Source organism: Crassostrea angulata, chromosome 1 (assembly GCF_025612915.1).
Source record: "Crassostrea angulata isolate pt1a10 chromosome 1, ASM2561291v2, whole genome shotgun sequence".
NCBI classification, from domain to species: Eukaryota; Metazoa; Mollusca; class Bivalvia; order Ostreida; family Ostreidae; genus Magallana; species Magallana angulata.
The window spans coordinates 53,725,976-53,740,453 of NC_069111.1; the positions used below are offsets into that span (position 1 = coordinate 53,725,976).

A 14,478-nucleotide genomic window follows, 5' to 3' on the forward strand; every position below is an offset into this window, starting at 1 on the left:
TAGTTGGTTAGTGTGTCACGAGTTAGGTTACTTAACGCATACACATTCTTCATAATGTTAAAAACAAAATTTCGAGACCGAAAAGTTTATCCATGATAGCAAAAACTTCATTTCGTTTTTAACTCTTCAAAGTTCTCTTCCTCCTAAACCTTTTTACATTCCCTAGCATGAAAATCATCTCTGGTTCAGTTTCTTCTGTTTTGCAGTGTTTGGCCGCCGTTAGATTTACACCTTAATTTCTCTTATTCTATTCACATTGGTTTTTTTTTTAGTCTGGAAGGATCTGAAAATCCTGTTGGACCACTTGGACCACAGAAATGATCGATGTGTTGATAATCTAGTGAACCATTTATTAGGTACGATAATTATTATACACCAATAATACGGCATTCAGAAGTTGGAGTTCTATTCGCTTTTCGCTATTCACTATTCGAATAGCGAATAGAATTCTGTGGTCGGTTCGAATTCGCTATTCAAATTACCGTAAACATGCTAATAAACGTAAATTCAAAATTTCATATAAACTTCCCTTTTTAAATGGAAAACATAGATTCATAGTAAAAATTATTACTTGCTCACCTAACCTGAACATTGACATAATGAACACGGCCAGAAAGAGGCTTAGCTAGCCTGGCGAAAATGCGACATTTCGTATGATACAGTTATAATGGGAGTTTTTCAAGGGGCTGGCTAACACCCTGTATCCCAAATTTGGGCCTTCATATTTGGTGGGGATGGGGCCCCGGGGAAGCCCAGTCGACCCTCAAAAGGAATTGGGTTTACACGGCCATTAACAGGCCTAGCTAGCCTGGCGAAAATTGGAAATTTCGTATAATACAATTATAATGGAATATCTTTCTAAGGGGCTTGCTAACACCCTGTATCCCAAATTTGGGCCTTCATATTTGGTGGAGATGGGGCCCCGGGGAAGCCCAGTCGACTCTCAAAAGGAATTGGGTTTACACGGCCATTAACAGGCAAAGCTGGCCTGGCGAAAATTGGAAATTTCGTGTAATACAATTATAATGGGATATTTTTCGAGGGGCTGGCTAACACCCTGTATCCCATATATGGGCCTTCATATTTGGTGGGGATGGGGCCCCGGGGAAGCGCAGTCGACCCTCAAAAGGAATTGGGTTTACACGGCCATTAACAGGCCTAGCTAGCCTGGCGAAAATTGGAAATTTCGTATAATACAATTAAAATGGGATATCTTTCGAGGGGCTGGCTCACACCCTGTATCCCATATTTGGGCCTTCATATTTGGTTGGGATGGGGCCCCGGGGAAGCCCAGTCGACCCTCAAAAGGAATTGGGTTTACACGGCCATTAACAGGCCTAGCTAGCCTGGCGAAAATTGGAAATTTCGTATAATACAATTATAATGGGATATCTTTCGAGGGGTTGGCTAACACCCTGCATCCCATATTTGGGCCTTCATATTCGGTGGGGATGGGGCCCCGGGGAAGCGCAGTTGACCCTCAAAAGGAATTTGGTTTACACGGCCATTAACAGGCCTAGCTAGCCTGGCGAAAATTGGAAATTTCGTATAATAGAAAATTATAATGGGATATCTTTCTAAGGGGCTAACTAACACCCTGTATCCCAAATTTGGGCCTTCATATTTGGTGGGGATGGGGCCCCGGGGAAGCCCAGTCGACTCTCAAAAGGAATTGGGTTTACACGGCCATTAACAGACCTAGCTAGCCTGGCGAAAATTGGAAATTTCGTGTAATACAATTAAAATGGGATATCTTTCGAGGGGCTGGTTAACACCCTGTATCCCATATATGGGCCTTCATATTTGGTGGGGATTGGGCCCCGGGGAAGCCCAGTCGACTCTCAAAAGGAATTGGGTTTACACGGCCATTAACAGGCCTAGCTAGCCTGGCGAAAATTGGAAATTTCGTATAATACAATTAAAATGGGATATCTTTCGAGGGGCTGGCTAACACCCTGTATCCCATATTTGGGCCTTCATATTTGGTGGGGATGGGGCCCCGGGGAAGCCCAGTCGACCCTCAAAAGGAATTGGGTTTACACGGCCATTAACAGGCCTAGCTAGCCTGGCGAAAATTGGAAATTTCGTATAATACAATTAAAATGGGATATCTTTCGAGGGGTTGGCTAACACCCTGTATCCCATATTTGGGCCTTCATATTTGGTGGGGATCGGGCCCCGGGGAAGCCCAGTCGACCCTCAAAAGGAATTGGGTTTACACGGCCATTAACAGGCCTAGCTAGCCTGGCGAAAATTGGAAATTTCGTATAATACAATTATAATGGGATATCTTTCGAGGGGCTGGCTAACACCCTGCATCCCATATTTGGGCCTTCATATTCGGTGGGGATGGGGCCCCGGGGAAGCGCAGTCGACCCTCAAAAGGAATTGGGTTTACACTGCCAGTAAGAGGCTTAGCTAGCCTGGCGAAAATGCGACATTTCGTATGATACAGTTATAACGGGATTTCTTTCAAGGGGCTGGCTAACACCCTGTATCCCATATTTGGGCCTTCATATTTGGTGGGGATGGGGCCCAGTTTCTTGTGTTTGTGGGGATTAATAATGAATCGAAAATATATCATATACACCTTTTTTACTCGTTGCTTTGTAATTCATTTATATGTCTTTTTATTTCTTTTTTGTTTGCTAAAATTCGAGATTTTCATTCATATTAAACTTTAGGTTGAAAAAGAAGAGTTATTTTTCTATGTTTAGGAAATGTTAAGCAGATACTGGTCGTATTTCCGTTTTATTTTTCAGCGGATTTTTATATTTGTTTAAACTGTTTTTAATGTAGGGGAGACAAGGTCTGAAGGTCAGGACTCATTTCAGATATTGCAGAATAAAAAATAAACAACTTTTATAAAACATTTACTTAAATAGGCAGGGTCGATCTCAAAAGTTTTTGAAGATTTGTCTCTTATTGGCTGTTTTTTATATACGTATACTCTCCAATCCCCGGCAATTCCCATAAACTACGACAGGATTTGCAGCTATAGCCATGTAAATATTCAACAATTGATTTGAAATCATACACGTTCCCTCCGAGTGAGATTTCATGTTCTGACACCCCCCCCTTCCCCCACCTCCCCTTTCCATTATGAAATCAAAAGTGAAAATTAAGGTCACAGTTTCGCATCTAAAGTGTCGCATGTCAATAATATAGACATAAGCTCTTCTATCCACAGAATAAATAAAATAGATATTCTAGGAATTTATACCCCTCAAATACCAAACCAAACCTCACGTTTACCCTTTTTTCTAAAATTTGACCGGGTCTTTCCTGCGAAACCGTCCCATGCCACCTAATATGCTATCCTAATAAACAAAATATCCGTTTGTTGACATGACAGTCGAGCTCGGTTTCAATATTTATAAAAAAAACAAAAAAAAACGCACAAGACACAGAATTGCTTAATCTTGTTTATTTCTTAACCTCACTATGCATCAGATCCAAAAAGTTTATAAGCAGCAATGGCCCCCATCCCCAACCCCACCACAACACCTGAAATACGCCTTTCCTTCGACCAGTTATTCACTGATTTACAACATTTTATGTAAAGGGCGGTGTGTATATGACATTAAGTCAATTAACATTATATATAATTTTTTATAGATACCAGAGAAAAACTAACTGTACCTAGAATGGGCAACTATATGCGTATATCTAGAGTGAGGGGGTCGGACACCCCCCCCCCCTACCCGGCAAACAAAATAAAAAAAATTTCCAGCCCCTTCTTTTGGGTTAAGTTTTCTTGATCTAGAAGGCATCTCTCTCTCTCTCTCTCTCTCTTTTTTTTCTTTCTTTCTCTCTCTCTCTCTCTCCATGTCTCTCTCTCTCTCTAAATCCGCATCCATGTAGATGACAGAAATTCGCGCTACGCCAGAACAAATGTTCCCACTCTTTATCGACATGCAAAATTGTGATAGTTTTAGAGAACTGAACCTGTGTTCCGGCAGCAAAATTAAAATTTCTTTGGTGATTCATTCGGGATATGAAGGTAGCGACATTGCACGAAAAATACACAACCCGCTAATGTAAATTTTTCCTGCAATGATTGCTACCTTCATAATCCGCATGAATCATCAAAGAAAGCATTTTATTGTTTATATTAACATCTTTCTTTAACAAATTAATAAACTGGTTATGAAAAGTTAGTCAAATTCACTAAATTACTGTTTATGTACAAAAGTACGTTAGCTAAAAGAAACAGCCAAATCGTCTCATCGTCATGATTATTTCGTGCAGTCTGGGATTTTACTAAGGTCGCTGTAGGTTCAGACCAATCGATAAACAGGGCGTGTCAATTTCAATCCTGTCACTATCAGCCGCTGTAGATTTCGACCAATCGATAGGGCATGTAGATTTCAGTCTGGCTGCTTCTATAGAGCTATGAATTAACTATAAGTTTCCGTAAGAAATAGAGGAAATTATGCATGGTAGATGTAAATATATAGAAATGACGCGAATTCTACGGCGAACCGTACGCGCATAATATTCGTTGTGTTACGCTTTGCCAAGTGTGTTGCAAACGCTGAGGGTATTATAACGGATTACCAACTGCGTCCAATGACGTGAATTCCGCGGCGAACCGTACGCGCATAATTTACGCGCATGTAACAATTTGTTGTGTTACCAGTTGCTGAGTGTATTGCTAACGCTGAGGTCAATAGAACGGATTATCAACTGCGTCTAAACCAATCAGATTTCAGTATTTAACATGAAAGTATAATGAAGCAAATTGTTACATGCGCGTAAATTATGCGCGTACGGTTCGCCGTGGAATTCACGTCATTTCTATATAAAATCAGTAAAAAAAAATCTCTAAGATTAAGACATTCAGTATAATAAAATAAATAGTGCCTGTTTGGGAAGATAACAGTTTGCGTCGGTTGACAATGGTTTCCTCAGGGTGTCAATTTCAACTGTTACCCTCCCAAACAGGCACTATTTATATATTACTACGTGGCGCAGCCAATACCGTTTTTCGGTTATGCTATAAGACACGCCCATTTTATGTCACTCATGTTTTGTGAGGTTATTGGGTTTTAGGGTTTAATATTGATTCGTTATGTTATCACAGACAGACAGTTGAAAATGTAAATATGTTAAAATACATACAAAATTGAAATAATTCATCAAGTGTTGAAAAATGTATCATTGTCTCTGAAATACAAACTGATCATGAGGCAATGTCCATCAAATACATTCTATGTGAAGGGAAAGCTTTCGTCTCGGCAACTACCAGGTTTAATTTCATACTCATGCTTATACCTATTTGATTGGTAGATAGTAAGTTTCGATTTGGAAAGAAATTTATTAGTTACAGATTTATGATATTTAAAACAAAAGAAAGTTTGTTGGAAGTACTTGAATTATTGATAGTATTTCCATTCTTTCTCCTACCAATGAGGGTGACCGTCGTTATTTTAATCCTGGTTATCGTGGTGCTTATCGGATGAAAATCATAGACTCCCTTTGGAGGGGACAGCAGTCCATCGTAGATCAACTTCCAGCCTGAACCGGGACCCAATTTTATCTTTGTGCACTAATACAGATGTAGATAAAGTGTCTTGTCCAAGGACACAACACACAGCAAGTGGCCACACCGGGGCTTGAACCGTCGACCTTTTTTTTTTATTTTCATATAATATTCACTTAATATATGATAAATCATATGGCACATGAATTGTTATGAAATAACACACTGTGTGAACTCCAGTATATGTATTGAGAGATAAACCAAGTCGAACAAAGACCCGTATTGATTTAGATATTCGTTGAGCTTTGTTCACGGGATTAAAGAACATATTACATAAAATTTTGTTTCGTTATTGATTGTATACACTATAAAAATAAAAAACCTGCTACATGCGTGTAAATGTTATTACATGTTATACCCATAATTATTAACATCTGATCCTTTAAGAGAGATAGCGCTGACTTTTACTATCTAATTTTAAAAAGTGTTAAGATGACTGTTGTAATAATTGTATGGTATGAAACTCTTTTTTAAATGTCCATTGATTTCACCAAGTACTACATTGTGACAAATGAAGATATGGATATGTAGGTCACTTTCTATAATAGTTTTCCCATATAGCTATTTACATGATATTTGCAACTTCAAAGAGCTATCAACAAATATGTCTGTAAGTCATGCAAACCAAATTCCAGTTGATGGAAGACTGGACAGCCGATATTCCAATTATAACTGTATCATACTTATATCTATTGTCGCCAAGATAGCTATACCTGTTAATGGCCGTGTAAACCCAATTCCTTTTGAGGGTCGACTGGGCGGTCCCGGGGCCCCATTCTCATTAAAAATGAAGGTCCAAATATGGGATACAGAGTGTTAGCCAGACCCCATGAAAGAAATCGTTTTTTAACTGTATTATACGAAATGTCGCATTTTCGCCAGGCTAGCTAAGCCTCTTACTGGCTGTGTAAACCTAATTCCTTTTGAGGGTCGACTGGGCTGTGCCGGGGACCCATCCTCATAAAAAATGAAGGTAAAAATATGGGATACAGGGTGTTAGCCAGCCCCATTGAAAGAAATCCCATTATAACTGTATTATACGAAATGTCGCATTTTCGCCAGGCTAGCTTAACCTCTTACTGACCGTGTAAACCCAATTCCTTTTGAGGGTCGACTGGACTGTCCCGGGGCCCATCCTCACATAATATGAAGGTCCAAATATGGGATACAGGGTGTTAGCGAGCCCCTTGAAAGAAATTCCGTTATAACTGTATCATACGAAATGTTGCATTTTCGCCAGGCTAGGTAAGTCTGTTTATGGCCGTGTAAACCCAATTCCTTTTGAGGGTCGACTGGGCTGTCCCGGGGCCCCATCCTCATAAAATATGAAGATCTAAATATTAGATACACGGTGTAAGCCAGCCCCTTGAAAGAAATCATATTTTAACTGTATCATACGAAATGTTGTATTTCGCCAGGCTAGCTAAGCCTCTTACTGACCGTGTAAACCCAATTCCTTTTGAGGGTCGACTGGGCTGTCCCCGGGCTCCATCCTCATAAAATATGATGGTCTAAATATGGGATACAGTGTGTAAGCCAGACCCTTGAAAGAAATCGTATTTAACTTGTATCATACAAAATGTTGCATTTTCGCCAGGCTAGCTAAGCCTCTCACTGGCTGTGTATACCCAATTCCTTTTGAGGGTCGACTGAGCTGTCCCAGGGACCAATCCTCACCAAATATGAAGGTCCAAATATGGGATACAGGGTGTTAGCGAGCCCCTTGAAAGAAACCCCGTTAAAACTGTATCAAATGAAATGTTGCATTTTCGCCAGGCATGCTAAGTCTGTTTATAACCGTGTAAACCCAATTCCTTTTGAGGGTCGACTGGGCTGTCCCGGGCCCCATCCTCATAAAATATGAAGGTCTAAATATTGAATACACGGTGTTAGCCAGCCCCTTGAAAGAAATCATATTTTAATCGTATTATACGAAATGTTGTATTTCGCCAGGCAAGCTAAGCCTCTTACTGGCCCCATCCTCATAAAATATAATGGTCTAAATATTGGATACAGTGTGTAAGCCAGACCCTTGAAAGAAATCGTATTTAAACTGTATCATACAAAATGTTGCATTTTCGCCAGGCTAGCTAAGCCTCTCACTGGCTGTGTATACCCAATTCCTTTTGAGGGTCGACTGAGCTGTCCCGGGGACACATCCTCACCAAATATGAAGGTCCAAATATGGGATACAGGGTGTTAGCGAGCCCCTTGAAAGAAACCCCGTTAAAACTGTATCAAATGAAATGTTGCATTTTCGCCAGGCATGCTAAGTCTGTTTATGGCCGTGTAAACCCAATTCCTTTTGAGGGTCGACTGGGCTGTCCCGGGGCCCCATCTTCATTAAATATGAAGGTCTAAATATTGGATACACGGTGTTAGCCAGCCCCTTGAAAGAAATCATATTTTAACTGTATTATACGAAATGTTGTATTTCGCCAGGCTAGCTAAGCCTCTTACAGGCCGTGTAAACCCAATTTTTTTAGGGTCGACTGAGCTGTCCCGGGGACCCATCGTCATAAAATATGATGGTCTAAATATTGGATACACGGTTTTAGCCAGCCCCTTGAAAGAAATCCCATTATAACTGTAATTTACTAAATGTCGCCTTTTCGCCAGGCTAGCTAAGCCTCTTACTGACCATGTAAACCCAATTCCCTTTGAGGGTCGACTGGGCTGTCCCCGGGCCCCATCCTCATAAAATATGAAGGTCCAAGTATGGGATACAGGGTGTTAGCCAGCCCCTTGAAAGAAATCGTATTTTTACTGTATTATACAAAATGTCGCATTTTCGCCAGGCTAGCTAAGCCTCTTACTGGCCGTGTAAACCCAATTCCTTTTGAGGGTCGACAGGGCTGTCCAAGGGACCCATCCTCATAAAAAATGAAGGTCCAAATATGGGATACAGGGTGTTAGCCAGCCCCTTGAAAGAAATCCCATTATAACTGTAATTTACTAAATGTCGCCTTTTCGCCAGGCTAGCTAAACCTCTTACTGACCATGTAAACCCAATTTCATTTGAGGGTCGACTGGGCTGTCCCCGGGCCCCATCCTCATAAAATATGAAGGTCCAAGTATGGGAGACAGGGTGTTAGCCAGCCCCTTGAAAGAAATCGTATTTTAACTGTATTATACAAAATATCGCATTTTCCCCAGGCTAGCTAAGCCTCTTACTGGCTGTGTAAACCCAATTCCTTTTGAGGGTCGACAGGGCTGTCCCAGGGACCCATCCTCATAAAAAATGAAGGTCCAAATATGGGATACAGGGTGTTAGCCAGCCCCTTGAAAGAAATCTCATTATAACTGTATTATACGAAATGTCGCATTTTCGCCAGGCTAGCTTAACCTCTTACTGGCTGTGTAAACCCAATTCCTTTTGAGGGTCGACTGGGCTGTCCCCGGGCCCCATCCTCATAAAATATGATGGTCTTATAATGGGATACAGGGTGTTAGCCAGACCCTTGAAAGAAATCGTATTTTAACTGTATCATACAAAATGTCGCATTCTCGCCAGGCTAACTAAGCCTCTTACTGGCTGTGTATACCCAATTCCTTTTGAGGGTCGACTGGGCTCTCCCGGGGATTAATCCTAATAAAATATGAAGATCTAAATATTGGATACACGGTGTTAGCCAGTCCCTTGAAAGAAATCCCGTTAAAACTGTATCATACAAAATGTTGCATTTTCGCCAGGCTAGCTAAGTCTGTTTATGGCCGTGTAAACTCAATTCCTTTTGAGGGTCGACTGGGCTGTCCCGGGCCCCATCTTCATAAAATATGAAGGTCTAAATATTGAATACACGGTGTTAGCCAGCCCCTTGAAAGAAATCATATTTTAATCATATTATACGAAATGTTGTATTTCGCCAGGCAAGCTAAGCCTCTTACTGGCCGTGTAAACCTAATTCCTTTTGAGGGTCGACTGGGATGTCCCGGGGACCCATCGTCATAAAATATGAGGGTCTAAATATGGGATACACGGTGTTAGCCAGCCCCTTGAAAGAAATCCCATTATAACTGTATTATACGAAATGTCGCATTTTCGCCAGGCTAGCTTGACCTTTTACTGACCATGTAAACCCAATTCCATTTGAGGGCCGACTGGGCTGTCCCCGGGCCACATCCTCATAAAATATGAAGGTCCAAATATGGGATACAGGGTGTTAGCCAGCCCCTTGAAAGAAATCCCGTTATAACTGTATTATACGAAATGTCGCATTTTCGCCAGGCTAGCTAAGCCTGTAAATGGGCGTGTAAACCAAATTTCTTTTGCGGGTCGACTGGGTTGCCCCGGGGCACCATCCTTATGAAATATGAAAGTCCAAATATTGGAAACAGGGTGTAAGCCAGCCCCTTGAAAGAAATCATATTTTAACTGTATTATACGAAATGTTGTATTTCGCCAGGCTAGCTCAGCCTCTTACTGGCTGTGTAAACCCAATTCCATTTGAGGGTCGACTGGGAGGTCCCGGGGACCCATCCTCATAAAATATGAGGGTCTAAATATTGGATACACGGTGTTAGCCAGCCCTTTGAAAGAAATCCCATTATAACTGTATTTACGAATTGTCGCCTTTTCGCCAGGTTAGCTTGACCTTTTACTGACCATGTAAACCCAATTCCCTTTGAGGGTCGACTGGGCTGTCCCCGGGCCACATCCTCATAAAATATGAAGGTCCAAGTTTGGGATACAGGGTGTTAGCCAGCCCCTTGAAAGAAATCCCGTTATAACTGTATTATACGAAATGTCGCATTTTCGCCAGGCTAGCTAAGCCCGTTAATGGGCGTGTAAACCAAATTTCTTTTGCGGGTCGACTGAGCTGTCCCGGGGCACCATCCTCATGAAATTTGAAAGTCCAAATATTGGAAACAGGGTGTAAGCCAGCCCCTTGAAATAAATCCTATTTTAACTGTATTATACGAAATGTCGCATTTTCGCCAGACTAGCTTAACCTTTTACTGACCGTGTAAACCCAATTCCTTTTGAGGGTCGACTGGTCTGTCCCGGGGACCCATCCTCAACAAATATGAAGGTCCAAATATGGGATACAGAGTGTTAGACAGCCCCTTGAAAGAAATCCCGTTATAACTGTATCATACGAAATGTCGCATTTTCGCCAGGCTAGCTAAGCCTTTTACTGGCCGTGTAAACCCATGTCCTTATGAGGGTCGACTGGGCTTCCCCGGGGCCCCATCCTCACGAAATATGAAGGTCCAAGTTTGGGATACAGCGTGTTAGCCAGCCCCTTGAAAGAAATCCCGTTATAACTGTATCATACGAAATGTCGCATTTTCGCCAGGTTAGCTTGACCTTTTACTGACCATGTAAACCCAATTCCATTTGAGGGTCGACTGGGCTGTCCCCGGGCCACATCCTCATAAAATATGAAGGTCCAAGTTTGGGATACAGGGTGTAAGCCAGCCCCTTGAAAGAAATCCCGTTATAACTGTATTATACGAAATGTCGCATTTTCGCCAGGCTAGCTAAGCCCGTTAATGGGCGTGTAAACCAAATTTCTTTTGCGGGTCGACTGAGCTGTCCCGGGGCACCATCCTCATGAAATTTGAAAGTCCAAATATTGGAAACAGGGTGTAAGCTAGCCCCTTGAAAAAATCCCATTATAACTGTATTATACGAAATGTCGCATTTTCGCCAGGCTAGCTAAGCCTCTTACTGGCCGTGTTCATTATGTCAATGTTCAGGTTAGGTGAGCAAGTAATATTTTTTACTATGAAACTATTTTTTTCAATTAAAAAGGGAAGTTTATATGAAATTTTGAATTTACGTTTATTAGCATGTTTACGGTAATTTGAATAGCGAACCGACTCCAGAATTCTATTCGCTATTCGAATAGTGAATAGAGAAAAGCGAATAGAACTCCAACTTCTGAATGCCCAATAATACTCTCATTTCAATAAACATGAAATTTGCGTGGTCCGATCTTTTGGCTACTTCAGTGTCATATAATTTTCCGTCCAAAATAAATTATTAGAATGTTATATTTGCCTATTAACACCAGAAAATTCAGTCTCCTTTCAAAGTTAGAAATATTTGATGGCCAACACATCAAACAATGCAAAATGCATTTTGGGAATGTTCAGAAAAGGAAACCGTTTAATTTCGTACCCCGAACGATAGGGTTTATTCAATCCGCATGTAATGCATAGAATGTAAACAAAGCAAACTTCAAAATTTACATATTGCCATAATTTATTAATTCGTGGAGGACATTGATTCGTGGATGAGAGGTACCGACGAATTAAGCGACCACGAAATCTAATGATTCCACAGTATTAAGAGATCTGATCTCATAGACAAGGAAACGGTCCTCAGTACGGGAAGCACAGACTTTACATGTATTTTTAGGAAAAGTATAGCTACCACAATAAATTATTTTTAATAGTTGATAAACTTGTAACAGTATACATGTAAGTATAAATATATCATATTGTATAGAAAACTTTCATCTTTAAGAACAATTTTCATTATGAATTTTATACTCCAAATTTGTATCATGTACCTTTAAATATATACTTGGATATATCTAGCATATAAATAAGTGTTTCTTTCCTTTACAGCGTCTTTACAAGATCGCGGAGATCCATGTTCTTGCCATCAAGGTAACTAAACAATCATTTTCTCTTAGTTGTCCTTGTTCAATGCCGTATGTTTGCAACATGTGTTATTAAAGAATGCTAAGACTTATATTACACTTCAATAACAACTCACCTTAAGGTAAGAGTGTTGAAAAATTAGATATTATATATACATGTACTGTTCTTACAGTAATCTCCACGACTACTACAAAGACGCCAACGTCCTCCACCTCCAGCCCAGGTACAGTATATGTGCTACTGAACATAAAAAATAATCAATATTGAAATGAATAGCATTTCTCTATGGGCCTCTTAATATAAAGCTCGTCTCAATTAATTATATGTTTTTCTACACACTGTAAATTGATATGATTGAAAGAAATTATTTCAACAACATAAACACTTGTCAGAGTACATGACAAACTGCCATCGTACTTAAGATCACAAAAAGATTGCGATATGGTGATTCATATAAAATAAAATATTAAATTCAGTATTTCACTCTTTACCTCATTAGATACTGTATTGCAACCGGATGTCTTACGGAAAAAACGGCGACAAAATGCTTATAAGGGATTTCCCCAAAAAAAATAGTGGTTGTAGGAATCGGTTGCCTCACAGTTATTTAGTCCGGTGTTTAACTTGAACAGATGCAGTGGTCGAGCACTGAAGTTCCGTACAAAGCATTCAAAAGCAAATCTACCGAACTTATAAGAATTTCTCGTCAAATGGCGTCTGTGAAAAGTTTTAAACATTTTCTGAGCTCTCTTCAATGTTGATTACTGAGTATATTCGCCGCGAATAAAGAATGGGCAAAACGAACGCATGCAAACGTATAGACAGAAAGATAGAGAATCCATTAGACGTCTGTATGCGTTATCCAGTAATGTGACTAAGTGGTCTAGTCTCTGCTACATATAGAACCGTTTTAACAAGAGCTTGGACATTGGGTAGTTGTGGAAAAGAGCATTGTGTTGAGGCCTGGTTTTTTTTTCATTGCTGGCCATTCAGTCATGATGACTCTTTGAAATCAACACGATTTGTCAAGCTTTAAAGTTGAGGTAATCGGTGTTTATTTTGCTTGAAACCAGCGTCAATTTTAACTTGTTTTGACGCAACATCCTACTGAAAGTCCAAGGCCATGTTAAAATGGTTCTACTATGCCCGTCACCATCCTATAATAAGTGACTGTAATTTGTACTCGAGAGCATGCCTTTTTGTTAACCATTCGGTGAACAATCTGATTAATCATTGGGTCAAATATTGTAAAACGGTCCTTAAATTTAGTGTGTGTTTTGTCGGCTAATATAGCAAAATGTTCGTTTAACTCTACTTTTCTTGTAGGTCCGATGCATCATTGTTCAAAAATAAAAACCGTGGAAGCCCTGGCAGAGTTCCAACAGATGTATCCGCAGATAGGGCAAGATTGTTCAGGTCAAAGGTCAGCTTCTGACCTTATAACAACTGACCTTTGTGGGTTTAACGTAACATCACAGAGCTGGCTACCTGGGAGTAAAGTACACACATTTTAAAACATCTAAAACAAACTTTTTCTTTGAAAAGAAATGTCAAACAATACAAATTTAACCTTTTGTCTGAAAAGAACGTTTGATTAAGTTTAAACTGAAAATTGTGAAATCTCAATTTCATTTTTTTATATCATGTGTTTTTATAACAATTAAATGTAGCACTGTAGCCTATTTAAACTACTTAGTATCATGTTGGTGTTGATCATGAATTTAAAAAAATTTGATTGCATTGAATTTAAGAACAGCTTCATTAACAAATTATTGACTGTCGTTACATCTTTATGTATTTCTTAATCCAGGGAAAATGATAAATAATGTTGGTAAACAAAAAATTTTAAATCTTACCTACAATGAATTGGCAAAATTGATTTTTATGATATATTCTCCACAATTTTCTCCTTAGACATTCATATTACTTTTTAGGTCACCTGAGTAAACTCAGGTGACCTATTGCTATCCGTTTTCGTCCGTCGTCGTGCGACGTGCGTTAACAATTTTACATTTTGAACTTCTTCTTAAAAACTACAAGGCTAATTACCATTTTTGGTGTGAGGCATTTCTATGGTAAGAAGAATCTAAATTGTGAAATTCGTGGCTCTACCACCGCCGGGGCATCACAAATGGGGTCAAATATGCAAAAAAAGCCAAATTTTCAAAAAGCACCTTCTCTACTCCCACACATGTGATGAAAAAACTAGTTGCTTTGTTATGATGTCCATGAAGCCCTCTACCTAAATTGTGAAATTCATGGCCCCTGGGTCAGGGGTTCTGGTTCTAGGGTGGGGCCAATATGGCCATATAGTAAAA

General features: G+C 39.9%; 1 protein-coding gene across 1 annotated transcript in view; it reads left to right on the plus strand.

Annotated features, from left to right (window-relative positions):
* The window catches only part of LOC128183312 (uncharacterized), a 30,788-nt gene that overhangs the window by 12,079 nt on the left and 4,231 nt on the right, over positions 1-14,478 (plus strand). The window contains exons 18-21 of the mRNA XM_052852306.1: positions 273-356; positions 12,125-12,166; positions 12,333-12,383; positions 13,487-13,659. Of these exons, the coding sequence (XP_052708266.1) occupies positions 273-356; positions 12,125-12,166; positions 12,333-12,383; positions 13,487-13,659 (350 nt within the window). The remainder of the gene's footprint in view (positions 1-272; positions 357-12,124; positions 12,167-12,332; positions 12,384-13,486; positions 13,660-14,478) is intronic.